The 16,157-nt window shown below is 46.1% G+C and overlaps 1 protein-coding gene across 6 annotated transcripts in view; it reads right to left on the bottom strand.

Moving 5' to 3' along the window:
* gramd1a (GRAM domain containing 1A) overlaps positions 1-15,702 on the bottom strand; it is a 49,416-nt gene extending 33,714 nt beyond the window's left edge. For 2 of the 6 annotated variants that reach the window (XM_069185423.1, XM_069185426.1), the window contains exons 1-2: positions 15,443-15,693; positions 4,854-6,293 (exon numbers count right to left, since the gene is read on the bottom strand). In XM_069185423.1, coding sequence (XP_069041524.1) covers positions 4,854-5,206 — 353 coding nt within the window. In that variant the 5' untranslated portion in view covers positions 5,207-6,293; positions 15,443-15,693. Of the gene's footprint in view, positions 1-4,853; positions 6,294-11,333; positions 11,867-15,442 lie in introns of those variants that run through there. The other 4 variants (XM_069185427.1, XM_069185425.1, XM_069185424.1 and 1 more) reach the window with 4 other exon arrangements.
* Between the last annotated feature and the right edge of the window lie 455 nt (positions 15,703-16,157).

Below are 16,157 nucleotides of genomic sequence, written 5' to 3'. Positions count from 1 at the left end.
AACAGCTGACAAAATCCATACACCTGTCAGAGATGCAGCTCTCGGCTCTCCAGGAGACAAAGAGAATCCCTAAAGTATTGATCTACATACCTTAGGGAACACACTGTGTCTCCACCTACTTCTACACTACCCTGGTGGGATCGATGGATTCTACACGTTCTGGTTTTCAAGTTAGTATAAGGCGGTTTGGTGCAGAAATCAAATTGTCAATGATATGCTATGTCCTGCAAAGTTTATTTTCACTGAGAAGCAGTATATAAATGCTTACCTTCAGTTTAGGGGGAAGAGAGAAGACGACAGATCATTTTCTTATTTATCGGGGTCTGTGTGTTTTCAACTTTTGTTATGGGGGAGAGGAGGAGCAAAATAATGACTCTAGGGTGCAGGCACACGAACCTACGTGCTCGCTGAAAGAAAAGGATCGACCTGGTCCTGCTCCAGCACTGAAGGTGCAGGAGGGAGAGACCACAATCACCTGCAAAGATTCTCTCAACCCACAGGTTGTCAAGATTATTGATGTATTACAAAATGGAAAGAGACCTGTGACGACAGTCAAAGAGACCACATTGATACACAATCACCTGATTCCTAGATCACGCAAGTGCAGGCAATGCCTGTCCAGCACACCCTTCATCATTGGAAATGCTACAGGTTCCTCAGCAACGTACAGGCTTTCTTCACCAGGCTCAAGGCTTTACACCACAGCCCCTGGCCAACTAATATCAGCCTTATCCTCAGTGTTTGTGCATTGCTGATTGAGGAATTCTAGTCCTGACTCAGACACAAACCCGTGACGTCAACCTCCTTGACCTTTACTTCCAAATGCCCCCAGACTGACTCTTTGTTTTGTGGTCCCCCTAAACCGCAAAGCCCCAGCACCCGATATGAAGGCAGTGGTATTTTGGCTTCTCCAATTTCCATTCTGGGTCACATCTCGAGAAGGACTAAGATGCATTAAACAACGTTGGAGGTTATGTGGGGTCTCTACAGGTGTGCCAAGACAAGACGAGTCAAATACGAACTGGACAAAACTAGAAACTAGAGGTCATTTTTTTTACATCAATCCAAAACATTTCAGAGCCAAGTGGCATCTATCAGCTCCTCCCCTCCCCACCTCATTCACTCCCGACTAAGACGAAAAAGCCGTTCCAAGGATTACCAGCCGCAATAATCCAAAAACACATCTGATCCCCCACTAAACATGAAATGTAATCTCCTTACAGCCGCTGTGTGCATTCCCAAATAATCCGCTGATGGACGACAGGGAGTGGGGGTGGGCAGGGCTGTCGAAATTAGACTGGAGTGCAGTTGCTTTGCAGATTACAAGAGTGGGCTGGGGGAACGCCGAGTCTGGGAAGAGAGATTCTGCATCTCTCCAGCTTGCAGCGATCTAGTATTGACACACGACGAAGACGGCTGGGGCATCATGGGGCTGACCCAAGCTTCAGCGGTCCAGTAGCCTAATCCTGTGGCGGAGGAATGATAATCTGTGTGCTCTCATTTCTGACTTGGCACGCGCCCTCTGACAATGAAACAAATCTTGCTTCTTGGTCAGATGGAAATTCTTGAAGCCAAGTATGAGCAAGACTCGTCTGGTTCCCGTTTGTTTTGGTCGGGATTCCATCCGTACCCTCCTTGCAGAGAATCGGATCAACACCCGGCACCCTGTCGAGCAGCTCTCGCAGGGTAAGCCGAGATAATAGGTCTCGAGTAGCTTTTACATTAGGGCTTTGGACAGCCGGTTCCTGCTACTACATACACTCGTCCAACTTCTGCTCTACAAGAGCTCTCAATTCATTAACCTTAACTAAACTAATCCTGGCTTGATTCCACCCATTCATTTATTGTAGTTTTGGTTCTTTGGTTGTTGAAAACTGACCTAGAAAAGGCTTTGCTTGAAGTGCAAAACACCTTCATCATTTTGACCACCCAAAACATCTCATCCCCAAGGCACTGAACCACTCACTAAGTGAGACCCAGACATCGATGATTCCATCCTGGGCTGCCCTGCCTCAGTAGTCCGTGGGATTACCCAACACTGACGAGCAGCGATGTTTTAAGCAGCCAGTTCATCAGGACCTCATCTTAACACTTACTTACAGCACCACGCTGAGGAAATGGTTTGGACATGCTGGTTCAGGGGGAAGAGCGCCACCTGCTGGTCAAATCAACATTCCTTACAGTAGCCACCTGGTTTCCCCACAGTCCACCCACCCAGGAACTGAACAGAACCCCCTTAGACTGGCATGAGATCTTTCTAGATTAAGGTGGCATCAGCCCCAACTCAAGTACACCAGTCTTTCGCCGACATTGAGGTACACACCTGCAGTACCCCAATTAAACATGAAACAAGGTTCAAGTTCACGACAAAATTTTCAACAGGTGGTTTAAGGGTAACTTATGAATTAAACCAGTTTTAAATGTACCCAGTTTTGTCCCCCTTTTTTCAGGCCATGAAATCTAGATTATACAGTAGCTTTCCTTTAAAATCCCCTGTAAAAATTATTCCTTTCCTTTACTCAGATCTTAAAAATGCCTTCAGTATCGTATATGAGTAACCTCTACCCTAAGACCCATTCCTTGTTGGATCATTTGAAAAACTTTAGGAAACCCTGATCTGGTGGGGGGATTCTGAACTATTCGTATACGGGTCTGTTCCACATTCCAATTTGTGTCTAGAGGTTGATTGGATATCTGTGCTGCACAACACTTCCTAATAGATGTATTCTAATTCTAGATTCTAGGGCAGGAGTCTCAAACTCAGTTTCTGGATGGCCTGGTGTCTTCTGGCTTGTGGTTCAAACTGAGTAGGCAATTCATAAACTGATTTCTTAGATAAGGAAATCCTGTATATACCATAAGTCTGTTGATTATTCAAAATCTTCAACTGATTAAAAGGTACAGTTCCATATGAAACTCCCCATGGCCTGCACAGAATTATCACAATTGCGCAGGTCATTAATATAGCAGAAGTCAAGTGGAACAGAAGCCAGAAGACACCAGAAATAGAGCTGGAGACATCTGCTTTAAAGTAATATACTACTGTCTACTGTCCTCAATACAGTGTAGCTTCTGTCCCTCCCAGGACATTTGTAAAATGCTTGTTATTTCTAATTCCAATGCCAAATCCAAACCTTGAGAGGAAAGGGTACACAATCAGCCGGTTGAGTTGCGCCAAACACAGCCTGCTCTGCATCAGGGGGCAGAAACAAGAGGAGGGGGGCTGCGGCAAAGCCCCCAGTCCTGATTGGCTATTGATGACATCTTCAGCAGAAGAGGCTGCTCTGATTGGCTGCCGATGACAACATCCTTTGGAAAACCAAGATAAGAGACACACCCCCTCTCCTCTCTCACCCAGACACAATTAACCCTTTCAGTGTCTCTGTTCTGGTCTCTTCAGTCAGAAAACCCTTAAGATTAAATTGTCTTCAAGGCCTCTTTAAGAATACATGGATGTACAGCGGTCCTTAATCTGGAATTTCAAACCCCACAGACAAACGCGAGACGAATGCATCGTCTCAACAGTCTAACAAAACTTGTCTTTTTTTGTCCTAAGACAAGCGATATATCTAAGCCAACACCTTTCGGTCATTTTGCTGCTTAGGTATGCAGTGCTGACAAAAGGTTTGGCCGAGGACTGCTCCTTATTCCGGGTCATTTCAGACCTAAAATGTAAATAAATCTTCATGAAACTCTTAATAAAAAACAAAAAAAACCAACCTGATTTAATTTACCTACAAGATTTGGATAATTGCATTAACAAGAAGATTCAACAGTAATATCTACACATGAAGATGTATGAACCCTTAAAGCCAACATCCAGTAGCACCACCTTGAGAAACATGGACTTGAACTAGGTTTCCTGTAACTATTAATGAGTCTCTTGCATCAGCTTTTACAAATTTGGACCCTTTCTAGCTCATAGACCTCCTTCAGGTTGGGGAAATTTGAGGGTTTCCTTGCAGGACAGCTCACTTCAGGTCCTTCCGTAACATTTCTACGTGCTTCAGGTCTGGACTTCCAATCCAGAATGTGAAATATATCTTCAGCCCTTCTTGTGTCGATGTGCTCAAGGTCACACAAAGGGACACAAATCAGTGTCATGTAAGCCTATTTAAAACACAACGTCGGGGACAACTGCTGTAAAACACATGCGGCAGCATTCTTTTAATAACAGTATTCGTAGTCCGATAAAATAGCCGACGGACACGGCAGCAAGTCAGATCTACAAGACACTGATGTGCGTCTCCTCTTTTGGGTGCTTTGATGTTTGCCGTAGTTGCAGGACACCTTGCTTAATGGGGCTTTGTGTTCTATCCGCTGGTCTCGACAACATTTCATTGCCCTTCATTTGGGAACCACGTACCCATGCTCCTCCAGCGTGCCCAACGGCGGCGCCAATGGTCGCCGAGCACCCACGTGAGCCTCACAGCCCTCGACAAGACCAGAAAGTCCGGGTGTCGCTTACCATCAATTGACTCCAAGGCATGAGCACCAGCAGTGGTTGCTGGAAAACCGAGAGGGGAAACCCTGCTCTCTCATCCCACAGACTGGAGGTGCTGAGCCCGTTTTGAAGTCGCAGCCAGGCTACCAAGGCTGGCCATGACTAAAGAGCCCAGCCCCCCCCTCCCCCCCACCAACAAAATGCACGCATGGCGTTTGCAAGGTTACTTCCTGTCTGTGAAAGGGAGGAGACAGGTGGGTCGGCAATGACGTAACGGGAAACCAAATCCTATCCATCGGGTCCCGAGCTCCATAACCATAACCTACTGGCCCATGTGATGCAGAGGGGAGAGGCGAGGCGGGACGGGGGGGGTAAGGGGATGGAGAGAGCGGCACAGTCAGCCACCAACCTGCACTCGTCGCTGACTCCTGCTCCCTCAGCCCGGTCCGGCCGGTCCCGGTGGAGCCATTTCTGGAGGAGGAACCGCCGACGGCGCGGGGAGGCGCTGGGGGTGGAGCAGCGCGACCAGGAGGGCGCCTCCTCGTCGCTGGAGTGGGCGAGGACGTCGCCGGCGCCCGGCAGCTGGAGGAGGTTGGTCTCCGCGGTGGCCTGCCTTCCCTTGCGCGGCCTCCTGGGCCGGGGGCTGGGAGACCGCGATGACCAGGCCTCGGTGTCGGAAGAGGGGGGCAGGACGGTCAGCGTCGGGATGGGGACGGGCGCAGCCTGGGCCGCCACCAGCTTCTGCGTCCCCTTCCCAGACATCCTTCCTCAAGTTGCCCTGGCGGCTCAAGGTGACCGGAAACACTCCTTCAAACGACTCTTACATCCAGCGCTGGGGTCGGCTCTCTTTCTTGGGAGACGATGACGAGCTCATTTGAGGCATCCTCAAACCATCCAATTCCAGAGTTTCACAGATTTCCGGTCCACTTCCTGAATGCCAGAACGCTGCATGGAACCACTGCTTCAAAGTTCTCCACCGAGCCCCAGCACAGCCTCAGGAAGAAGGTTCTGGCGACTCCGACACATTAAAATCACGTCAAGAAAGCCCCCGCAAGGCAGCGTGTCACAGAAAAAACAGGAGGAGGCCTTGGCCTTTTCACACATGCTACCAGCAAGTGCAAAGAACCAAAATGCTAAGGACTTTCCCAGCCCGTTTCAGGGGAAACTAGAAATGAAGAAAAATCTTTGGAAGGTACTAGGACATCTCCTTGTGTGTCTACACACTAAAACACAAAAGCAAAAGGGTTTCCTCCTTTTAAAAACAGGACCTTCAAAGTTAAAACTTTTGTACGTTCATCCTGAACGCTCATGACCACCAGAAAATGGCTCAACCGGAATGAACCCGATTCAGAAGTGGCTTTAGAGCTAGATCCCTAAGCGGCGAAAACATACACCGCCCGCCCGTATGAAGCGCAAATCCCCTAACCAGAGCCCTCAGACGCAACCCAAACAAGGACTAGCTAACGCATTCTGCAGGGGCCCTGCTGAGCTGAGATTCTTCCCTGCGCTGAGCTCAATTCCCCCGGAGAAACTCGCGTACAATCCAGGAGGATTTCCAGCCTGAAGGCTTCAAAGCGGACACCAAAAACGTTGGCATGAACTCTCAACGGGGGGGGGGGGGGGGTGAGGCTTTCTTCAATTTACCACGGCTCACCACGGCGAGGTCCTGTCATTCCCCATTAAGGCACAACAATGCCCGAGATGAGCTCGGCGTTCCTTTGGAATCAGTGGAGCCAAAGCTGAAGAAAGAGCTTCATCTCCATAAAGGCGGAACTTGTTGCCCTCCGCGCTTGGAACAGCTGTCCGCAGGAGTAGGCCTGTAACACTTGAGGCTTGCTGTGCCAGAGAACTGTGAAAAGGAAAGCAGATCTGGTTGATGGCACGTGGTTTTCCGAGAAGCTATCAGCTGCTGCAGCTACTACCTTAAGGGCAAAGGATTTGCACACAGACAAAGCAGGGTTAGCCCCTATAGACAGACAGGCAACATGGCACGACTTAAATCATGAATTTAAGGTGATTCTCTCCCTAAATTCAGAAGATAAGACTTGGGTTTAAAATTTCAGTTTTGGCTCCGGTCAAAATTTCTGGCCATCATGTCCAGATCACAGCTTCCACCTACTGATCACGGCTAAACAGAGAGAATTAACTGGCCATGGCAATTTTGCCATTTTTGATTAATCTCAGCCACCGATCTGCAAGAGTCTAGACTTAGACTCTTACGGATCACGTAGATACGGAATCGCAGTGTGAAAGCGTTCACGTAGCGCTCGCAAATACAAAGCATTTCTGCAGTGCTCATTGTGACAGTTCTTTGTCCAATCTTGTAAGCAGGACACCAGCAGTAAAAGCTATCAGCGAAATTTAATTACGCGGCTTGCATACAGTAAGGTAAAATGATGGTACATTGTATAAAGTTAAGTGATTGAGGTCCCCTATCCCCATTTTGTTTCCTTAAATTATTCACTTTGTATTTGAAAAAGAAAGCCGTCAGGAAATTATTAACTTTATTATTCGGGTCTTATTAACTCTTATTTGTGTAATTGTGATTTCACTTGCAATTTGTAGCAGCTTTTGTCCATAAATTACTCTTCTCCGTGATCTCATTTTGTCTCATTGATCGCATTTTACCTACACAGTACTTTGTCTGTGTAACTCTGTGTGACTCATGATAGTTCTGTATTACCAGCCAAAAACACGCTTTCAGAACCCTCTTAAGAAAACAAATGATGTCACTTCCCCTCTTCTGGACACTGTCCTGTGCATGTGCAGGGTGCAGAACAGCTCAGATGAATGGTCAGGCCCTGGCACTGTGGCGTGTTCATGCTGTGTCAGTGTTGGGGCTTTAAACGCTTGCCCAATGTGGTGATCCAAGGGCTGGGGTGGGTGGGGGGGTATTAACTGAGGTCCAGCTGCATTCTTATGACAAATTACTCTGGAATGGACCACTCCAACCCCAAAAGGTCTTCTCAGCTGTCCTTCGGTATTGCATCTCACATAAGTGAACAAAAGAATTGCAACAGAACCTGCACAAAAACCAGCTTCCTCCGGCATTTTGCCAGGCACTCACCTCCAAAACCCGCAATCAATCAATATCATTCTATATAGCGCCTTTCAATATATCTCAAAGCACTTGAGCTGAACTGCACAATAGAACGCAGTGTAGTGTACAGACTATGCAATAGAACCAGATATAATGAAGCAAATTAAACAAAAGAAAGAGATTAAGGATTGAAGGCCATCAAAACCACAAGGTAAATCAAGACTTAAAAAGCTCAACAGAGACTACATTAATGTGGAACAAAAGAGTCTTCCAAAAACAAGGGACTATGACTAAAAAAGTTCAGCTTCCTAATGTATAATGTACAAGCCCTTCGAAGACTACATTTCCTGTACCCATCACAAATACCCAAAGCGTGTTTCACATTAAAACATTGAAGGCTTTTGTAGGCAAAGTAGTTCGATTTCTCATATTCAAGTGCAGCATTCCTGATAAAACTAGTACCGGTTTTCTCCTTAATGCACCACTTTTGTCTGAGAGACACAAGGGCCTTACAACAACATTAAAAATCACAGATCTGTTTACTTACTATTAATTGGAGGTGTCATAATTATGCCAAGTGACCAAAATATTAGGAATGTCCACATTATCAGGGTAATGGTGTCTGCGATTGCACTGCTCGTTTACTGTTCTGATGGGACAAATTTGAAGATTGTTTAGGACAGGGAGAATGATGACAGTCTGTTCTATGCCTCTCCACAACTTGCCTGAGACAGAGACTGTATTATTCTGGGCATTCCTAAAATCCTGGCAAGTCAGCATAGGTCAGGGGTGCCCTATACCATGTATGCAAGAATACTGTCCACCGTGGATTACAGATCTCTAAACAACATGTAGCACCTTGTTTTTCCCCCCAACTGTGAAAAATAAATTAAATTACTGCAGTTCAGGTAAGTAGTTCCATTGGGGGAGTGGAGGTAATAAAAAAAAATCAGGACAGAGAGCATCCCTCCATCCAGGACTGGAGTTCCCATAACACCCCTGTATGCTCTACTGCAGAACTCTTCCAGTAAGGGTCTTGGTGCAACCAGTAACTTATCTTCACAAGGAAACATCAAACCCTTGAAACCACTGAGTCCATATTTGGATTCCTCTGAACCGCGGTAACCACGCATTTCTCTAAAGACTGTGCTGCTCCCTATTTTAAAAAAAAGGTGCTGTGCAACATCTAGATTGATTAAGCACACATAACGTTCTCTGTAAAGAGATGTTCTTAAAGAACTCGAATCACGTAGGCGCTCACAAACTAAAACAGCCCTTTTGCCTTGAAAAAAAAAATTAAAACCACAACTAGTGGAATTTACATTTTCTGAAGGCAAAGGTCACAGGCATGCTCCTGCCAGCCCGGCTTTCACGAATGGTTTAGCAACAGCTCAGATACCATCTGCATGCGACAAGAGAGGATATCCTGAAACTGCACAATGTCCTCATGCGAGAACTGTTGCAATTCGCCACACAGTCCAGGCCTCCACACGGCCAACAGCTAAGTATACCGAGCACGAAGTCAAGAGGACTGAAGGAACTCTGCAAAGGACAAAAGGAAGGAGCTCATTCTCAAACTGCCAAGGGAGAGAGCATAATGTTCGCCACAGCTGTTAGTGCAGCTTTGAACCACACAAAGCAGGGCCCAAGTGAAGAAACGAAGTGTGCGTTGTGTAGCAAAAAAAAAGTTCAGCCACCCTCCATTTCCTGCCATTACTGTGCAGCCGGACAGATGTCAGATGCTGACAGGTGGCCACAGGGCCAGCCTGCCCTGCGTTTTGAAAATGAGCTGCTCCTCTGCTTTCCTAGCCCCTTCTCCTCATGTAAGACAACCTTGGCCAAACTGTGTTTGCACAGCTCAGACCCTGAGGCCTCTTTAGCTGGAACTGGGATTATTTAAAACAGCACTTTATCTCCAATGGCCGCTCAATAAAGATAAGAGCACCACTTCCCTGTCAATGCTGGCACGGATTCAGGGCAGACTGAGCTCTGCGCTCACAAGCGGGAGTCAATAGCCGGTAAAGGAACAGAAATTCTGTTTTACCAGAGTCAAAATTCTCAGGAAAAAAAACTAAGTGGTTTCCCTCTCCATCAGAAGAGGTGGATTCTGTGGGGCTACAAACCTGCGGTCAATCACTCCAGCTCAAAATTGCGCAGGAAACCAAACTCCCACACTGAGACTGAGTAGACCAAGGGCACCAGAGTACTGTACATACACAAACACCTCTTTACATCTCAAGCATTCTTTTTCGTAAGGACCTGAATTCTCCATATTTCTAGTAGATGATTTGAAAACACTGGAAACAGTGGGTCCACAATCCTCATCCTAGAGGGCTAGTCTGTCCACAGCATCTATATCCAAATCAGCTCATTTGTGGCCCAATTTGACCAGTTCAGCAGCTTCTTCAAAATCTTCCAATGCTGGAGTTTCTGACACTTGGTTGCTGAAGACTTGCTCCGTTACAAAGTTGGTCTAATTAACTGGGTGCGTAACTGTCAAAAAATCTAACAACACTGCAGGGTGATTTTTAGCGAATGGTACTTTCAAAAAGGAGTTCTGAGATGTCTGCTCAAGAAAAATACTACGAGTCCAATTAAAAATGAATTATATCTTTTAATTGGCTGCTCACACTGAAACAACAAATATCAGGCGACACTAGGCCCGAGGTTTAGATCCCTGGTCTTAAAAGACCTACTAAACCTGCTGACACAATGACCAATCAAACAAATCCAAAACCCACAAGCGTCGGCTCGTCTTCCCAAAACAACAGATACTGTAATTAAAGTGCAGAACCGGAGAGAGACCCGTTCTGTACCTAATCCACGCTACATGGACCCGTTAGTAAGCCTTGGAACCAGACAGCTGGAAGGCGAAGGCAAAACATATCTCAATTCACAGGCTGCGAGACACTTCACGTTGTTCCCCGATACAATGTCACTGACAGCCACGGCGCCTCCTTTCAACCACACAGCCCTCAGACACGCTCAGACACCTCCAGGCCTTCCTGGAAAAGCTGAAAGTGCCTGCCTGCTACGGATGTTTAAATATAAAAAGCGTTTCCATTCATAAGGCTTTCCTGCACCGTTAAGTATCTCCAGGTCGCGCCTGAAGCTGACCGGTCAACTTCGCTTTGTTGACAAAGACGTGGACTACCCACAGCAATAGTTTTTCTTCCTAAATTCCTATTTTTATGGCTCTAACCGTCTTCCTCCCCGTGCTTACTGCATTTCCCTCTCTCGCCCACGGTAAGAAACGCTTGGTCTCGCTTAAAAGGAGACGGAACTTGGTCCCCCTTACAGGACGCAAGTTCAAACCGAGATTAACCGAGCCTGAAAAGTCTCATTTTTTCGGACAGCATTGGAATCCCGAGAAGAGAGACTTCCAGAAAGGCGATATCCACTAGGGTCATCTTATTCAAAGACGCACGTTTCCAGGCAAGAGACGGGGCAACAATGAGCAGCACATTTGAAAGACGAAACAAATCCAACCAAAACTCCGGTTTTCGTGTAAACGGACAAGAGGAGGCATCTCTTTCCCCCACTTGAGCACTAAAAAGAAATCAATTGCCAGACATCTTCTAACTGTTGCTGCCAACACGCCACTTTTGCGCAGGAGGTTGAGACAAAGAAAGACGATCATGGCTCATTTAAACCCACGGCCGGTGGCTGGCAATGATGTACTTTGTGGCACTGCTGAGCAAAATAAGACAGTACAGTGCAAACTGGAAACAGAGGGAAGCAACGTGCGACAGCAAAGCATCTCTCCAGCCAACTTATACAAAGCACCGCAGTGCGATCCCGTGTTCGCTCCGGGTTTTTATTCTTCGAAAACACTTTCCCGTTTCCTACCTCCCCGCCGAGGAATGGCATCCGTTACGGTTCTCCTGCTCCGCTTCGTAGACTAATCGGGTGACGGTTCGCGAAGTGACGAGCTCCGCTTTCTCGCAGGAATACATCAGCATGATCCCCGGTTTCGGTGGGCTCGCTCTCCCCGGCACCGACGCGCCCGAGCCCCCCGCAGCCCGGCCAGACTTGAGTCAGCTCTTCCCCCGCGGCCGCAGGCGACGACTTTACTTCCCGGGTTTCATGGGGAAATGTCCCGTGTACTGTACGCACAAAAGCCCAATTTCGCCAGCTTCCCCGTTCCCCCCCCCGGAACAAAAGCCGGAGTACAGAAAAATAAAACTTTTCCGACGGGGGGGGGGTGAGATCACGCACGGCTTATATCGAAAAATAACTTCCCCAAGAAAAAGACCTCTTGGATCAGCCAAGATAAAGCTGTAACGCTATATCACGAAAATTGCTCCTCGGAAGTTTGCGAGAGCAAAGACGGTCGAGGAGCAGGGCGCATAGAGGTGGTGAACGCTATCCCCCCCCTCAAAAAAAAACAAAAAACTTTTTTGGTTCGGCCCCCTCGTGTTAGCCCTAGAAGACACACGCCGAGACCGACAGCTACAAAGCCGCCTCCTTCACCAATCGGAGATCGGTATTTCTGAGTTGGCATGTGAAAGGGCGACCAATAAGCTCTCTAGCCGTGCTCTATTTTGGGAAGTAACCCCATTTATATGATAAGTCGAGATAACTGTGTTCGGTAATGCATTATTTACGAAGAAACGGTCGGAAACAGTATTAAAAGTGCACGCATTTCAAATTCCCAGGTTTAACTGATGTGACCGCCTAGGTCTGGTACTTAACAGCTCCGAGTTTAAACCATTTTTTTTCCCACAGTTCCGTGAAACTTTAGGGGTTAGGAACAGCAACGATCCCTCCTCCTCCTCCTCTCTCCACCCTCAGCAGATAATGACGGCACGGGCAGATTTCAACAGGCCGAGAAAGCCTAGTGCTGTGAATTTCGCAGCTGTGTAGTTGCTAAGAACGTAGGAAGAGCACCCGGGCCACGTTCTGACAGCTCCAAACGCGCTTGAGAAACCGCAATCCCCTTCAGAGTCTCACGGTGCGAAAGGGTTGTCTTAACCCGTTAGATGGCATTCGCAAACGCGCACGTTAGTGGAAAATAAAATGACATTTTCCATTGTGATGGACGTACCGCATCTAAAAGACTGGTTCTCGGTGCTGGTCCTGAGGTACCTACCATGTCCACTTTGTCACGGGATAATTGATTCCAGTGTTCCATCTGAGACCTGCTTTTAAATGGGCTTTCAACTCTTAATAGATCTAAAAACGTCGACTGGGATTTGGTACTTATCAACCCTGCATGGGTTACTCAGTTTCAAAGTTTTTTTTTTTAGATAAGATTGCTGACGGCTGAACGATTTTGTAAACCTATATCCCTTCTTGGGACACAGAAGTATCTCCCAGTGCGAGTAGTGGTAAATTCACAGTGGAGGGGGTGTTTTACACATTATAACGCCCTTGGCCTTCTTTACAACCCTCTGTTTCTAGAGAGCATATTAATCAATCTGATTTACCCCTAAAGATCTTGATGCTTATCTATCTTCAAAAACCTATTACGTTCGCAGTGTTGATCTTACAATACCACCAGATAAGATACTATGATATCATGACAAGTTCCTTTCGATAAATGATTTGCAAAGACACGGAAAGTAAAAAAAAATGTTCCATCCACCTTAAAGGAGATAAGCTTCCTGTGTAGCGTTAGACTCCTTCTTCCTAAAGGGTTAGAAAAAAAATAAAAGAAACAACCCAGCGGCTCAGTTGCTTCAAATCTATTTACAAAATTTAAAAAATAAATATGATGTCCCTTTATAAACGTTACTAGACAGGACATCATTGCACAGTATTAGTCTATGAAAGAAGGTGAATTAATCAACCAATGCTTTTGTTTGAATCTCAATGTGTTGCCCTATTAATCCCCAGAATAAATGTCTGCCTCAATGTACAGAATATCAAACTGGGAATAAAAACAAGACGTGAAACTGGAACTAAACGAACGAAGTTCCTGTTCTTTGGGGCTGCTTTAAATGTGATCAGCGGGTCCTGAATTTTTCCAGCACCGTTGTTCTGAATATTTCAGCTCTGCCCTCTGGTGGCTATTCCGAGTAGTAGCAATGTATCGATGTCTAGTTCTTCATCAGCCCGATCAACGGCGCAAATACAGTATTCTCCCAATTATTCCGTTGAGCCCTGGGCTAAGGAAATAATTAACTCAAAGGGAATTCGTCAGTTATACGCATGTCCCAAAAGCTTATCTTTGTTGGTTTAGCTAACAGGACAGGGAAGATCAGATAAAAGTATTAAATCCCTACCTCTTAAAGGATCGAGAGGTTACTAGCTGATTATCCGAGTACTGTGTAATGATTTACCCAATGGAGATATAGGGATTGGAAATCGAGTCACACTTTGATTGAATTCAAATTAACCACTCATTGCACGTTGGCGATTTTGTCACAAACATGTTTACTCCCGTAATGAAAAGTGTGTTAACACCAAGAGGTTTAAACTCGGGTTCTTGAATGCTTCTCAGTTCAAAACCAGCCCTAAACAACTGTCCCCCTTTCAAGAATTACAACTAGAAGACACAAATGCAAGTTAGATACGTGGGGTTCTGAAATCACTTCTTTACACAAAGAGTTGTGGGAGCTTGCAACTGTTTTCTAGCCCCACCCTTCTAAGGGCTCCTTCATAAGATTCATATTACAATGCTAAGGAACCAATACAGAGAGAGAGAGAGAGTTCTAGAAACTAGATTTATCGTTAACTGCGGTGTAAGTTGTCTTTTCATATTTGTCATCTGTCTGTCCCATCAGAATTTCACAACAGTTAGATTACAGCGCCCAGGGAGCTTATTAGAGAAAAAGGAAAAAGCGGAATCTGGCGAACGCTGAACTTGATGTTTTGTTTCATTCTTCTTAGAGTGGTTAGCAAAACGTCTTCCCAATTGCTACGGGAGATAGGGGGGCATTTCAGGTCCAGGTTTGTAACTCCATCTGGTGGCTGACAATATATCTGAGGAATTATCGAACTGGCTGAGCAGTCCCTTTCCAACGAGATCTAACCCGCTGATTTACCATCGCCAAAGCATGACGCAGCGTACGGAGATATCTCAATAACTCATAACGCGTCAGTCTGAGCTGCCCCGACGCAAAAGCGCTTTCACACTTTGATCCAGATTCAAATTAAGCGATTGGCCAGAAAAGCTACTGCAATAAATACTAAATGAGATATTTTACACAATGATGCATTTTTAGATCTTAGATGGCATGCTGTGCGAATCGGATATTGACATGAAAATGTCTTAAGTGTTCATTTAGAACCAATACATGGTTGTTGCAAGAAACAAAATAACGTCCCGGCGTAAGTTTTTTACATCGGAGACGAACACGAATATAAAGCATAGTCCAGTTCTCATTATCAATACACGAACTGCTCGTCATTCAGGAAAGCAGTCTTTGTATCAGCTGCTTGAGCATGAACGATAACTTTACAGCTGAGGGAACAAGCTACTGAAAACACTACAGTAAATCCCCGTATTTCCACCAGCAGCGATAACAGCCTACATCTGACCACGGTAGAATTTTAGGTCCTACTCTAGTTATTATATATACATTATTTAGACTCCAGATACTTGTGCGAAGAAGTTCAGGGGGGAAAAAACAAACGTTTTCATCATATTTTTTTCTTAATTCAAGTAGGCCGGTAGTGCAATTTCTCTAGAAAGGCGCGACAGCCCAGTTTGGCCAGTTTTGTATTTAAATGTACTCTAGCGTTTACAGTGTTTGTTTTTGTATAACTTTATTAGATTATTAGTGAAGAGCAGTTACGATTGAGTAAAACTTTGCTGTTCTGCCTATAATTCGCGCAACACCGAGTAAGCCAGCCCCGAGCACGATGACACAGTATAACTGTACCCTTGGTGGCCGGCACTGAGACTCGGCGGTGCCCCCGGACTCAGATGGAGACCAGAATTGTCATTTCTTTCAGTGTTCGTACTGTCCAAACCTACAAGTCCACATCACCTTTCTGGCTGTTTTACTTACCTCTAGTCATTTCTAGGCTCCTCCGGGTGTCGGACAGCCTGGGGATGGATCGCTCGCCCCGCCTGGGAGAGGAAGTGAAGCCGGGAACGGGCAGGCGAGACTGCAGGCTGGAGCCGAGGTCACCTTGCCTGTGTACAGAAGCAAGCCCGCATGAGCACTTCGCCCTCCCGATGGAACAACAGGGGACGAGAGACGCGGGCGAGAATCCAGGCGTATCTAGCAGCGCAGCAGACGAGTCCGGGATTTCTCGGAAATATCCACCCTCGACACGAGCAGCCTCGTTTCGAATATGCGCTGCAGCCCGCGCGTCTGCCAAAGATCGCTGGACACAGATAACGCTTCCCACCCGTTTCGTGACGATGATTAGTAATAAACGCAAAGAATTTAAACAATTGTTGTGGCTAAGAATGACAGTCTGCTTCACCATTCTACCTTTTATGTCAGTAAGGACCTTGTGATGTCAAGTAATGCTTAGGAGAGTCGTATTAATGTACTGTAGATGTATTGATATTAATATATATATATGATAAAACCCATGTTCAAAGGACATTTGTCAGGCGGTTATCGTGACATAAACTGTGTGGGTTAGACGGAGTTACGATGCGGCCGTAGTAAACTGACCTCGCCACTTTATTTCACATTATTTTCAAGCGGAGCAAAAGAAGCGGACTGAATTGTATACATTAGGTTGTTCTGCAGAATCCTACAGTACTGA

The sequence above is a fragment of the Lepisosteus oculatus genome, chromosome 27, assembly GCF_040954835.1.
Source record: "Lepisosteus oculatus isolate fLepOcu1 chromosome 27, fLepOcu1.hap2, whole genome shotgun sequence".
Taxonomy (NCBI): Eukaryota; Metazoa; Chordata; class Actinopteri; order Semionotiformes; family Lepisosteidae; genus Lepisosteus; species Lepisosteus oculatus.
This window is presented reverse-complemented; position numbering and strand designations above follow the sequence as displayed.